We start from the raw sequence: 14,689 nt of genomic DNA on the forward strand, positions 1-14,689 counted from the left end.
TCTTGGAATAAAAATGAGCTCAGTTTAAAAAAAAAGCAAAGGAAGTTACATTTTTGTATATCTGAGTTTGTAGCATCTGAACAATAGCTTACCCATTTTGCATCTTCCCAGTATGTTTGAAATCTGCTGTTGCTCCTCAAGAGGTATGACAGTGACATCAATTCTATTATGACATATATCTGGGTGTGAATCAAAGGCCTAAAAATGTGATGACTGGAGAATTACCTGCAGAGGATAATAGGTCTAGTTAAATTTAATGGACTTTGAAAATTATTTGACCAGTGTATTTCACTTGCAACATTTTCACTGACCTTAAAGCTTACATCTAATTTCACAGGGCTCAGTGAACCAGCTTTGTCTGTTGCTAACTCACTGGGTCCTCTCTTGAAAGGTCTCCATGGAAACCAGATGCAGAGAGGAAAGGAAAAAGCACAAAAAGGTAGCCTCACAATTAATTTCAAGCTTACTGTTTTCTTTTCCTTGGGTCCTGACTACAGAACTAATGGCTTTAGCATGGCTAAATAAATATTATTTATAGCAAATAAATATAAATATATAATACTGTAAGTATAAATACTGTGAAATTCTATTCTATAATAATAATATAAAATAAAAATAATGTATACTATATAATACTCAATATACAATATGAAATATTCTTTTTTTAATTCAAGAAAAAGTTAAATAAGAACTAATGACATTTTTCTCATTTTCTTCTTATTCCTATGCCTTAGCCTCTCCTGGATTTTTTTCTCTAAAACCAACTGTTATTTAGAAATTTTCAAATTCTAGAAGCCAATAAAACAAAATTTGAATGTCGTGTCTTCCCTCAGGCCTACCCCAATATACCCAGATCAAACTAACCTTTCTCATTTGAACCCCCTTCAAATTTTAACTGTATTTTTCTTATGACTGGTAATATATAATTTGTTGCATAGTTCATTTTATAAAGACCTCTAATTCATTTATCTTTTCCACAGCTCCTAGCTAAGTGTCTGTAGATCCTCAATGCTTGTTTGCTACATTAATATGTCAGCTAGTTAAAATAAGAGAAAACCTACTTAACTCCCAGATCTCTTGATGAGAAGCAGAACTCCCAGTTTAGTGTACTTGTTTTTGTGCACTCATTTAGCTATGTAGAATTTTTTTCTCATTTAAAAGAGCTGTGTTTATGTTAGTGATCTCTGAGGTCCCTTTTAGCTCAAAAGTTATGTTTAATAATTATATATAAAAATAAGATATGATTACTGTGTATGTAGGTAAGCTTTTGCTGTGAAGTCTAGTCTAAATGTTTCTCATTAATTCTCACCATTGGCTTCCAAGTGGATAAGGCCAGCTCTGTATGTAATAAAACTGGCAGAGGCCTGAGGGCTGCCTACATACGGATATCATTTACAAGGAGATATCCAACTCAATATTAAAAATAGTTAATAGACTTTCAGCTCTGCTCAGCCTCTTGTGCTGAACCACTGCACTAGAAATAAAGATGGGATTAGTGGTAGAAGACATATGGGGCACACAGTGCCTATTCTTGGGGAATTTGCAATGCATTCAGTAGATAAGACAAATACAAAGATAATTATAGAATCTTATTCAAAATCAGACAAGACCAATAGAAGACTTAAATCCTGAATTCAATTTCAATCCGTTTCTTAAAGTAACCTGGGATAGCAGAGAACTTCAGTTTGTTCTCACTCTTTCCATGTTATTTTGTGTATGCTGTTTGGTGTCTCTGTGTCCAGTTGTATTATCATACTTTTTTTTTTTTTTAAAAAAAAGCTTTACATGACATTTAAGGTCTCATCCACCTCCATCCATGTATAAGAACGTAAGCATTTATCTGTCTATTTTGATAGTGATGGTTGGTTATTGTGGACTCCAAAAGATTTTTTTAATATTGGATTAAAAGGAACAGATTCCATTCTATTAGTGTATTATCAAAATTTTTACTGTGATTAATTATATTTGTGTGTGCATGTGTGTGTGTGCATGTAGTGTATGTGTTTCTTTGTAAATATTTAGGGTAATTAAATACTGCTTAATGTCATGAAAATAAGAACATAAATTGCCTCTAACTTTGGGGCTTCAGAATAGTGGGGAGGTGTTTTGTCATGCAGTATACTGGTATACTAAATCTTCACAGCAAGTACTGAGGGAAAAAATTAGCAAGTACCTGACTAATTTAATCTATCAGGACTGTCATGGTTAATAGTCCCTCTTGAAATTCACACTGAGTCTTAGATTGCTTACCCTGGCCCTGCTGCTCAGTTTAAATTCTGGAGTTTGAATTAAGCTTTTCACCATGTGCTGGTCAAAGACAGTTCTCAGCAATGAAATATGATTGACAGATTCCACTGATGCTTCTTTGAAGTGAGAAAAGTTCACACTCAGAATATGCAGCCACTTAGAGCTTTGACATTTAAAACTCCATATTTTCGCTGTTCTTTCTTGTCAATTCCAACCAAGGCTATTTAATTGCATTGCAATTGACAAGTGGCATTTTTACCACTAACTCCCACAAGAAAGGTAACGTTGTAGAAAAGCTATTTTTTGAGGGTTTTTTATAGCAGTGGGTGGGAGAAAGGTTGCTTTTTTGCTTTTTAATGCAGTGATTTAGGAAAAATCAGCCTCACTTTGGAAATACTGAAAAAAACTGATGTGAATGAAATTATCCATGAACATGTGTCTGGAAAGCAGACTGTGTATTAACATGTATGTGTACACTCATGATTAGTTTTTCCTTGGAAGTACAATTACAGAGTGAATCCAAGACATAAACACTATAGCAAGCCTTCTTTCATTGACTAACTAATCTTTACCTCACGACACAGCTCACAAATGGAAACCAACAATTAAAGGGCAAAATTGTCAAAATCATAATGAGCATTAAAAGCATCTCATAGAATTGAATGCCTTTGAGATTAATTAACTAAAAAAAAAAAATCTTCTTAATGATTCCCTTCGAGAGATTCTATAGCTTGGTGTAAATGATACAAGAAGTTTTTGTAAATGTGTTTTCTGCCAGGAGCTTTCCATTATCTAACTGAAAAAACAATGCCCATTTTCTGAGTTTTAACAAATGATGTTCATAGGAGTAACTATGGAAAGCACTTGCTTTGGTCAATAGTGCACGTCGCACATTGTATGTGAGAGGCATCGGAGCAGAGCTGGGTTTCAAAGTGAGAGGAAATAAGGGCTGAAGGCTACAGGACATGTGTGTTATTTTGAGCAAGTTGCCCAAGCTCTGTCACATTTTTCTAAAATGTAAAATACAGATAATAACAATAAGTACTTACCTCATAGGGTTATTATGAGACCCAATGAGACAAGATTGTAAGGAACTAAGCATTGTGTTCAGAGCATGGTAAATGCTCTATAAATCTTAGCTAACCACAACAAAACATACATTTGTTTTTGATATCTCAAATATTTCCTGCTGGTAGCTTTATCTTGTTCCATTTACACTTACAATTTTAATAAACCTATTAGTTTGCTCATCTAATCTAAGTCCTATTCAATACAATGCAACCTCTAATCTTGTATTGTTGATTGTGTTAAATTACTTTGAAAAATGCTTAATTTCTTGCAGTATCTACAAGCAACACTTGTCCTTTCTCATGTTTCCTGAGGATATGAGGCAAGTTGAGAACAGGGTCCTTTTCTCTGCGTTTTTTTCTTACTGAGTCTTTGTTTATATCTAGCTATAATTTGTCAGCATAGTTAAAGGCCACATATACAATGGGTTGACACACACCGTGTAATTCCAATATCTATTACTTTTGCGGGGTTACATGTTCAAGAGTTCAGCATTTCAGTAACTTCATTTGAAGGAAAAGTAATTCTGAGAACTGTAATGGGAAACAAAGCCTCATTCAATTTTACTTCAACCCAACACATTGCATAAGTATAAAATAACTTTTAAAGTGAGTATTTGAAATTAAATTGAAAGCTTCATTATATACAATATTCAATACTGGCTATGGTGGTTAATGTTATGTGTCAACTTGGCTGGACACTGAATGCCCAAATATTTGGTCAAACATTATTCTGGGTGTGTTTGTGAAGATGTTTTTTATGAGACTGACATTTGAACGAGTAGACTGAGTAAAGCAGATTGCCCTCCCTAACGTGGGTGACCCTCATCCAATCAGGCAAAGGCCTGAGTAGAACAAAAGCACCAAGAAAGATAGAACTTTTACACTTTTAACTGATTGACCTCGAATATGGGACTTCTCCTGCTCTCAGGCTAAAACTTACACCATTGTCTTTCCTGGTGCTCAGGCCTTTGAATTCAGACTGAACTTACACAGTCAGTTCTACTGGGCCTCCACTTGCCAACAGCAGCTCTTGGGGCTTTTCAGCTTCCATAGTCATGTGAACCAATTCCTTATCATCTTATATGTATATTCCTATTGGTTCTGTTTCTTTTATGAAGCCTGGCTGGCTAACACATTAATTTTGTACTACACGCTAAGCTCTGCACTAAGCTCTTTGCATGGATAACATAATTTTTTCTTCACAATAACCCTATGAGTTAAGAATTTTTATACTCCTTGTAATACATTTGATAAGACTATACTCAAAGAGCCTAAGGCCACACAAATGATCAGTGACTTTGTGGAAACTTAAAGTCAGATCTGTCTGCCCACAAAGCCCAGCACATTCTTAAACACTACCACTAGTATTCCTGAAGAGTTGTTTCCAAAGAAAAAGCCTTTAAGTTGAACGCTAATTTTCTTTCTTTATTTTTAATTTTATCTATTTTAGGTTCCGGGGTACATGTGTAGGTTTGTTATATAGGTACTCTTTTCATGGGGGCTTGTTCTACAGGTTAGTCTACCACCCCGGTACTAAGCCTAGCACCAGACGGTTACTTTTTCTGATCCTCTCCCTCCTCTGATCAGCCTCCATCCTCAGATAGGCCCCAGTGTCTGTCGTTCTCCTCTTTGTGTCCATGAGTTCTCATCAAATTTAGCTCCCACTTATAAGTGACAATGTGTGATGTTTGATTTTTGTTCTTGTGTTAATTTGCTAAGAATAATAGCCTCCAGTTCCATCCATGTTCCCACAAGACATGATCTCATTCTTTCTTTATGGCTGCATCACATTACATTGTACATATGTACCACATTTTCTTTGTCTAATCTCCCTTTGATGGTCATTTAGGTTGATGCCCTGTCTTTTCTTTCGTGAATAGTGCTGCAGTGAACTTTCACAAGCATATGTCTTTATGGTAGAAGTAGCATACCTCAAAATAAGAGCCTTCTATGACAAACCCACAGCCAAAATCATTCTGAATGGGCAAAAGTGAGAAGCATTCCCCTTGAAATAAGCACAAGACAAAGATGTCCTCTCTCAACATCCTTATTCAACATAGTATTGGAAGTCCTGGCTTGAGCAATCAGGCAAGAGTCATCTGTCTTATTTTCTTTACCTCTCTGTTCCTAGTTAACTGTTAAAAGTCATTTTGCCAATCTTATTTTGACATAGTGAGATAATGTTTTATGCCATGGTATAAAGCTGAAATACAAAAAAAAGAAATTATGTCTAAGATGGGAAAACTTTAAAGAAAATGACATGCCAGCTTGGGTGTTGAAGGATGAGTTGAAATTTGTCCAGCAGAGGAATCAGGGAAGAGCATATCAAGAAAGAACATTAAAATGCATGAAGTCATAGAGTTGTGAATGAATCTATTTTAAATGTTTTTAGGTCTTCTCTACAATCTGCACAGAATTAATCGTTTCTGCCTTCATTTTGCTTTTCTAAATTTTATATGCTTTCAGTAAATATTTATCACGTATTATTTTAATTATTTCTATATCTGCCTCCCATCCTTAGCTATGAGCTTCATAAGAATAAGACATACAGATATTTGTAACTTCAGTGTTTAATGTAATACATATCAAATAGATACTTATTGAAAGAACAAATTAATGTTTGAATAAAAATATGAAGTGATATATTTAAAGACTGGCAAGAAGGAGAGAGATGGGGTGTTATTGGGTGAACTTATGGTTTTGAGGAGGCTAAAGAGACAGGTTGGTTTTGATCGTTAATTCTGCAGATACAGTACTGAATTATCAACGTATAAGCAAAAAACAATTATTGAAAATCCGAAAGAAACAGAGTAGTATTATGTGGTTTGCATTCTGGAAAGATACTATTTTAGGGTATGAATGAATCTTAGGACCTCTGTCCACATCTCAGCCCACTCCAGAAGTCACCTTCCGAGAGTTTTTTTTGTGTGCTAAGGGATCCCCATGTCTTCTACCTAAAGATGTCTCTTGCCACAGAATTCTTTTCGGCTTACTTCTAAAAAGCAGGCCAGAGAATCTACTTAATACTCTCAAAAACATCCACCAACCAATGCAGGGTAAAAATACCCCAGCTTCCTTTGCACCCCAGTGGGACAGCTTGGAAGCTGTTATACACTGTATTTCAGAGGGTCCCAGTGGGATTTAGCCCCAGTTCACCACAGTGGTAAACCATGGTACACACTTAGTTGGCTGTTCTTTCCTGTCTTTTTCTCATTCCCTTATCAGATAATGCTTTCTGGGATTATCTTCCAAATCAATTGCATAGGCCCAAACCTTTGTCTCCATGTCTGCTGTTAGACAAATCTAAACTAAATAAAATGTTCTGTTTCTGTATGCCCTAGTAGAAGGAAATCTTGAAGAGTTTGGTGAAGGTATCTTTGTGTCATGTGTATACATGTTAACAGGTACGAAAAACTCACCAAAATGTGTTTATTTAAAATAAAGGAGTTCTGGGCTGGGTGTGGTATCTCACACCTATAATCCCAGCACTTTGGGAGGGTAGGCTAAGAGGATAATTTGAGCCCAAGAATTTGAGACCAGCCTCGCCAACATGGCGAAACTCTGTCTCTACAAAAAGTACAGAAATTGGCCAAGCATGGTGGCCTATGCTGGAGGTCCCAGCTACACAGCAGGCTGAGAATCACTTGAGTCCAGGAGGCAGAGGCTGCAGCGAGCTGTGACTGCACCACCACACTCCAGCCTGGGACACAGAGTGAGACCCTGTCTCAAAACAGAAATGAAAACAGAAAACAATTCTTTCATTTTGGAAGTTTATACTTATTTACTTATGGATAAAACCAGCAGCAAATACATGTTTATATATTCATACAAGGAGACACGACACTTTGGCAATAATGAGTTAATTTCAGACATATGCAATACATGGTTATGTGAAGTGAAATAAGTCAGGCACAGAAAGATAAATATATTCTCACTCATATATGGGAGCTAAAATAATTAGGCTCATAGAAGCAGAGAGTAAAATTGTGGTTATTAGGGGCTTGGAAGGGGAAGGGAAAGGGGAGGATAAGAAAAGGTTGGTTGATAGATGTGAAGTTACAGGGAGATGGGAGGAAGAAGTTTTAGTGTTCTATAGCACTATATGGTAAATATAGTTAATGATAATTTACCATGTACTTTCAAAAACTAGAGAGGCTTTTGAATATTCACAACACAAAGAAATGATAAATGTTTGAGGTGGTGGATATGCTAATTACACTGATTTGATCATTATACGCTGTGTACACATATTGAAATATTACTCTGTGTCCCATATATGTACAGTTATTATATGTCAACTAAAAATAAAAGGGGAGGAAATTGAAATACATATGTAATATTTAAGTGAAAAAAAGCCAATTTCAGTAGAATTATATTAATAAAAGCTCAAAGCTCTGCAATGAAGCGTTACCAACATAGGTGTTTAGGGACACAAACATAGCAGGGAAAATGTAAATAACAACAAGGGAATAATAAACACAAAACTCAGGAGAGTGATAACTTCTAGTGAAAAAGAGGTGTGCGATCAGGCCGAGGTCTACAGGGAGCTTCCAAGGCATTGGCATTACCCTTTTCCTTAAATTAGGTAATGGGATACACATGTTCATTGTAGCATTGTATCTCTGATCCTTATATTTCACATGCTTTTCATGAATATTAGTTTCTTAATGTTTAATAGTTAATAAAAACATTTTTTAAAACAGACATCTAACAGGACAATAAAGAATGGCTTCTTGATGGTATCATTACTATAGGTTATTAGTGAAACAATAATTAAAATAATATTTTTAAACAAAACATAAAATAAAGGAATGATATGTAGTAGGCTCACCAATGTAGCACTCCAACAATAACAGGTATTTTGCCCCTCTTATCCTAAGTGAATTAGTGCAACATATCATGTAATAATGCTATTCTCTTAGCTTGACTAATTATTTTTCCGAAGGTGGAGTCAGTATCCTTGACCAAAGTAACTGCAAATTGAGTGACTGAAAACATTATTTTGGACTGGTTATTCATTCATTTCAATCAATTTGATTTAGAACAAACCAGCAAGGATCCAGAGAGAGCAGAGAATAAATAGAACAGGTCCCAAATCCTGTGAATGCTCCTTTGAAAACTCCTCTTCACAGTCATTCCCTGCCACGTCAGTGGCCATCACCTTAGCTTCACTTTTGGTGTCCACATCATAGGTTTCCATTTAGGATGCCCCCATCATAGTTTTGCACTCTTGGGACTGCAGGAAAAACAAAACACCTAAGTGAAATTCAGAACAGGCATCAGTTTTGTAAAAAAAAAAAAAAAAAAATTAGCAAGGAGCAAAAACAAACAGTGACTGGGGAATACAAGAGTGTTGTGCAAAAAAAAAAAAAAATGGGGATGGAGAACAAAGTAGCCTTTAAAGAAACTAGAATTCACTTGGCATCAGGTCTTGGTTGTCTCTCTTAGGCCATGCTTCAAGCCATTGTCTCAGGAAAGGCTGTGCTGGAGCCTGTTGTGCTCAAAACATCCTCTGATCCTCTGTTTCCATGTTCTTGTTCTTCTCTGGCCTCACTGGTCTTGACACTTGATTTTTTGTCTTGCTTTGCTCTGTGGATTAAATACTCTTCTGGATGGTCTACCTGGTTTGAAGTTTTTCCTTTGACACTTTCTCAAGTTCTTCTTACACTACCTCTTAGATTATAGAATACAGAAAAGTCTCATCTCACCCTCATACCCAACATGCGTCTGCACACCTCCAGGCTGGGACTGGCTTTCTAGGCTCATGCTTATGTGGAAAGAGAACTCGGACACTACCCAGAGACCTAAGAATAGCATCTCAGAACTGCTGGGATGAGCAGAGAGGTCAACTTGTTTAAGGAGGTAAGGATATAGGTTTTTTTTTTGTCCAAGGCATTAAATCCAATGAACAAAGAACTGAGCTGGAGAAGAACCCTGCAAACAGAAGGCATCGTAAATTTTATTTTTCCTGAAGAGGTATTTAGTCACAAACAGCAAAGAGTTAAGAGATACCTACCCAAATAATTATCTCTCACCACCCTCCCCCCACATACAAAGACTGAAAAGTATGTTGCCACTCCTTGGAAAAGACTCCTCAGCCATTCTTAATTTGGAAAAAACAAACAACAAAACATTTTCAATCTTCAGCACCTTTTCTGTAAGGTCCTTTCTTCAAGTGAGAAAAATGTACTCCAGATTTTCTGCTGTATTGTATGTCTTAGTTGTATGTCGTTTGTTTTCTCCATCAGACTGACTTCTATGCAGCTGGGGTCATATCTTTTTCATTTTGGATTCCTCAGCCTTGCACAGAGTTATTCATCAAACAACATCTGAATGAGTGAAAATTTGGAAAGGAATCAGGTCCCATCTTTTATCTTTACAAATTCATCTGTTTTTACTGACTGTGCAGCTTTGACCACTACACTGATGCGTGGGAAGAGATGTTCAGAGTGTGCTAAAAGAGGCTTGAGAAGGGCTTGCGATTTGGAATAAATCTGAAATAATTTGAGATGTTTTTCTAGCTTCCCTTTGAGGCTCTTGTTTGCTGGAAAACAACAGGAAACAGCACTGAAAGGTTTTTAGGAGCTCGAGTAGTGAGCAGGCAAAAGTTTGTCTCCCTTCTAGGAGCTGCGCAGGCTCACCCACTGGCTGGAGGCATTGACAACTGTGTTGCTGGTCTGTTCTGGCTGTTTCTTGACTGCTCTCCGATTCTAAGAAGTTCAGGTGGAGAAAAAGCACTGCTCTCTGCTTCTGTCGTCTCTCCTCTTCCACCATCCTCTTTACAGCCCTTTTGGAGCAAACTTCGCAGCAACATATTTCCCCACTGTGCTAGGTTTCTCAGTGAATGCAGTTATGAAAACCATAAACTCACTGGATTGAAACAGCACATTTCTCATTCTTAGCAATTTGCAGCTAAAAAATAAAGAAATATAAGAAGGGGGACCCCTTTTAGTCAATGGAGAAGCCAAAGATACCAAACAGCAACATCTTGGACCCAGCATTGCCTCTTGATTGTACTAAGCAAGACAAAGTCAGATTTTCTCTTTTTTTTTTTTTTTTTTTTGAGATGGAGTGTTGCTCAGCCACCCAGGCTGGAGTGCAGTGGCACAATCTCGGCTCACTGCAAATACCGTCTCCCAGGTTCAAGTGATTCTCCCGTCTCAGCCTCCCGAGTAGCTGGGATTACAGGCACTCGCCATCATACCAAGCTGATTTTTTTATTTTAGTCGACACAGAGTTTCACCATGTTGGCCAGGCTGGTCTTGAACTCCTGACCTCAGGTGATCTGCTCTTCTCAACCTCCCAAAGTGTTAGGATTACAGGCATGAGCCACCGTGCATGACCCAAAGTCAGACTTCTTTTTTTTTCTTTTCTTTTGACAGTTTTTATATTGTGACAAAGTCAGGCTTTCTAATGTGGAATCACAGCACAGCTGCCCCTGCTTGGATTCCTCTACCTATTGTCACACCTCATTCACATGCTGCACCTTCACAGCCAGGGCCTGTTTCTACGTCTAGGCCCCGCGGCCAGGGTTTGGAAGTGATACAGCACATTGGTACCTCTGCTTTATCCATAAGAGATTGCCTTACGTCCCAGTCAGGAGGCTTCCTCTTTATATAAGTAACAGGATGCTATTTAAATCAATATGGATGAGCCAACAAAAAACCCCACTTTTTTTCTTTTATTTTTTTTGAGAGAATGATTTTTTAAATTGAGGTTAAAAAATACGTAACAAAAAATGAACTATTTTAAAGTGAACAAATCAGTGGCATTTTGTACATTCACATTCACATTGTCCATAGCATGTTCACAGAGTTGTACAATCATCACCTCTACCTAGCTCCAAAACGTTTTCATCACCCCACAATCAAACTAAAAAAAAGATGAATCTCCTGTTTTAAGGGATTTACCTGCCCTGGATATTTAACAGGGATGGAATCATATAATATATGACCTATTGCGTCTGGCTGTTTTTCACTGAGCCTTTCAAGTTCATCCACATTGTAGGAGGCATTCCTCATTTCTTTTTGACTGAATAACATTTTTTTAAACAACTTGTAGACCAATAAAAATGAGGGTTTATCCAATGCAGGCATTTGAGGATATAGTCACTGCAGTCAAAATGAAGACATGTCAGGGCATGAGGGAAATGAAGAGGAGGAGGAGATGTGGGAGAATGAAGAAAATAAAGATTGAGAAGCAGAAGCTCCAGGCTGTTCTGCTTACTGAGGACAGTTTCTTTCTCTCAATCTTTCTCTCTCTCTTTCTCTCTGTCTCTCCCCTTCTCTGTATGATTTCCTCAACAGAGCACAGGTCCCAGAGTCACAAAACCAGCTCTAGAGTCCTTATTCTGCCATCATTCACTCCTTACATGTCCTTGGACAAGTTACTTTGAATCTGAGTCCCAACATTGTAAAACAGAAATAATAATACCTGCATCCTCAATTGAAAAATATTTGTGAGAACCAAATAAAAATAGTTACAAGCTATGAATTGTGGTTGAAGTGCCAGTTACTTATTTCTCTCTGCAACTGCTCAGGAAGAAAGCCCAGCTGATGGAGGACCTTCCTTAGTGATGATTTCACCTCCTTATTCCTGAGACTGTAGATTAAAGGGTTCAGCATGGGGGTGACCAAGTTGTTCAGTATTTGAACAGTTGCATCCAACCAGGGGCTTGGGGTCGGTCTCAGGTAAATAAGGACCACTGGCATGTAAAAAAGCAGGATGGCAGTGAGGTGGGCACTGCAGGTAGAGAATGCATGGTGTCGGCCCTCAGCAGAGCGGATCTGCAGGATGGAGCAGATGATGCGGCTGTAGGAGGTGAGAATGAGAAGGAAACAGCTGAGGGGCATGAGGCCCACACTGATGAACCCCACCATCTCCAGGGCTGACGTATCTGCACAAGCCAGCTTCAGCATGACTGGGATATCACAGAAATAATACTCCACCTTATTGGGGCCACAGTAAGGCAATTGAAAGGTGAGAGTGGTTAGAAAGGTGGCCTGAATGCAGCCGAAGAATGAGGTCCCCATGGCTAGGATGACGCAGGCTCTGGGGCTCATGATTATGGTGTAGCGTAGAGGGTGACAAATGGCAACAAAGCGGTCGTAGGCCATCACCGTGTACAGGAAACACTCAGTGCAGCCCAGGAAATGGTAGAAGAAGAGCTGGGATGCGCAGCCTGCATAGGAGATGGCTCGGCTGTTCCCTGAAAGGTAGCGCAGCATCTTAGGGGAACTCACAGAAGGGAAAAATATGTCAAATATAGACAACTTGCACAGGAAGAAGTACATGGGTGTGTGAAGCTGAGCGGAGGAGAGAATAGCCAGCAGGATGAGCAGGTTCCCCATGAGGGTGAAGATGTAGAAGGACAAAAACAGGACCAAGAGCATAGTCTCCAGACCCTCCGTGTGTGGGATGCCCAGCAGGATGAATTCAGTCACCACCGAGAGATTCCTCATGGCTGTGAAAACATCCAACCTTGAAACGGTACCCAAGACACACACCAGAGTCTAAATACCAATGTCAAGTTCTCAAGCTTTTTGCTAATGAGTGCTTTGACTATGTTTTTAACAAAGAACAACTTGCATTCTTATGAAGGGCAAGAGTGAGATCTATGTAAAAAAAAGAAAATCAGGTAATAAAGAAATGGCTGTTTTAGGGTCAGTCTATTCAACTCATGGAAAGAATGCTTTGTAAAGGCAGATGTTTTTCTTTTACAGGATAAGAAGTTTAGAAACATATTTAAATGACTTCAACTTAAGTTAGAAACCTAAGTACTGTGGATTTATTCTTTTTGAGCATATTTACTATTTGAACTCTTGTGATGTCTTTACATAACAGACTTCCACTATTCATTGACCTCTGCAACATAACAAAAAAAAGAATTATATTAAAGACCAGAAAACTTAATATGGATCTTGACCTTTCCATTTATTAGCTATACTCGTTAAAACAATTTACGCCATGTCTTTAGCAGGCTTAGTTTCATCATTTACCAAATGGAAATCATTATAGTAACATCCGTAACACAGGTATCCTAGTAGTAAAGTGTATGAAGTATCTGCTAAAATGTCTTGCAAAACTATGAGCCCCAGTGAAAAATTGTTTTCTTTCTTTCATAAGTTATTGGGGTGCAAGTGGTATTTAGTTACATGAGTAAGCTCTTTAGTGGTGATTTGGGAGATTTTGGTGTACCCATGACCTGTGCAGTATACACTGCACTGTATTTGTAGTCTTTTACCCATTGCCCTCCTCTCATTCTTCCCCACAAGTCCCCAAAGTCCATTGTATCATTCTTATGCCTTTGTGTTCTCATAGCTTAGCTCCCTTTGTTTTATATATTTTAAACTTAGTTCTTTAAGTACCTTACTTTAATGTTGTTATTCTGTAATTATTTGCAAAAAAATTATTGTGTTAAATAACATTGTTTAATAGATTTAAGATGACATCCTCTTCAGATTACATCTTTCTAGACTTGAAAGTTTGAAGAGCCCCAACTCTATCAAGAGATGCTGGTGTGGTTCTGTAGTTCTTATAGTCTTTTCTAAGTTGACCTAAGATGACTGAAATATTGAGAAACAGTATCAGCAAGGAAAGTATCCAATTTCCTTGTTACTATAATAAAGTAAGAAATACAGTGATTCATGTAAAGAAAGGCAAAGAACAGCACTAACCAGGTAGGCTATGTAAGTCAGGAGCAAGGTATAGCACCTGAAACATACAAAGATCTCTCATTATTCACTTAGTAATAATAAGGATAGTACATACACACACACACACACACACACACACACACACACACACACACCATTTAGTGAATACTTACTGCATTCCAAGACAGGCTCAGCATTTTTAAATTTATTATTTATTTTAAAAATATACCTATGAAAATATTACTATTATTATTACAGTTCTCATTTATAGATAGGAAAGTGAAGCTTAGAAAAATTAAGCAAGTTGCTCAAGGTTAAAAAGCTAGTATATGACACACTGGTTTCGTGCCATTTCCTGTGCCCTAAGTCATTAGGAAAATGTGCCCTCTGTTTGCCTTTTCTTTCTAAGACAGCTTGCTCCATTGCTCAGCAGTGACACTCTTTCCAGATGCATTCACATCATTGCTTTATATTAAGGTAGGAAAAGACTTCATGTCCTATTTCTTCCTAGTCATTTCCAGTCTTGACTTCAGAGTCCTTTTGCGAAATATCTCACATAGTTTCAGAGGTCATACAACAGGTGTTTTCTATCCCTTTAACACCAGACCTTAGTATCGGCTTTAATTCAGAAGCTTTAAATTTGCAGAGCCACATTCATCGTGGGGATTCCAATCATAAGCTGTGGAAAGTGTCATGGAAAAGCATCTCTAAAGAGAA

At 37.7% G+C, this 14,689-nt stretch overlaps 1 protein-coding gene across 1 annotated transcript; it reads right to left on the minus strand.

The window, feature by feature from the left end:
* Window positions 1–11,756: 11,756 nt before the first annotated feature.
* LOC116555971 (olfactory receptor 149-like) lies at window positions 11,757–12,784 on the minus strand. Its single transcript, XM_032284893.1, has one exon. The coding sequence runs from the start codon at window positions 12,776–12,778 to the stop codon at window positions 11,804–11,806; it is 975 nt and encodes a 324-aa protein (XP_032140784.1). The 5' UTR covers window positions 12,779–12,784; the 3' UTR covers window positions 11,757–11,803.
* Between the last annotated feature and the right edge of the window lie 1,905 nt (window positions 12,785–14,689).

This window comes from Sapajus apella, unplaced genomic scaffold (assembly GCF_009761245.1).
Source record: "Sapajus apella isolate SASKATOON/1434 unplaced genomic scaffold, GSC_monkey_1.0 scaffold16, whole genome shotgun sequence".
Taxonomy (NCBI): domain Eukaryota; kingdom Metazoa; phylum Chordata; class Mammalia; order Primates; family Cebidae; genus Sapajus; species Sapajus apella.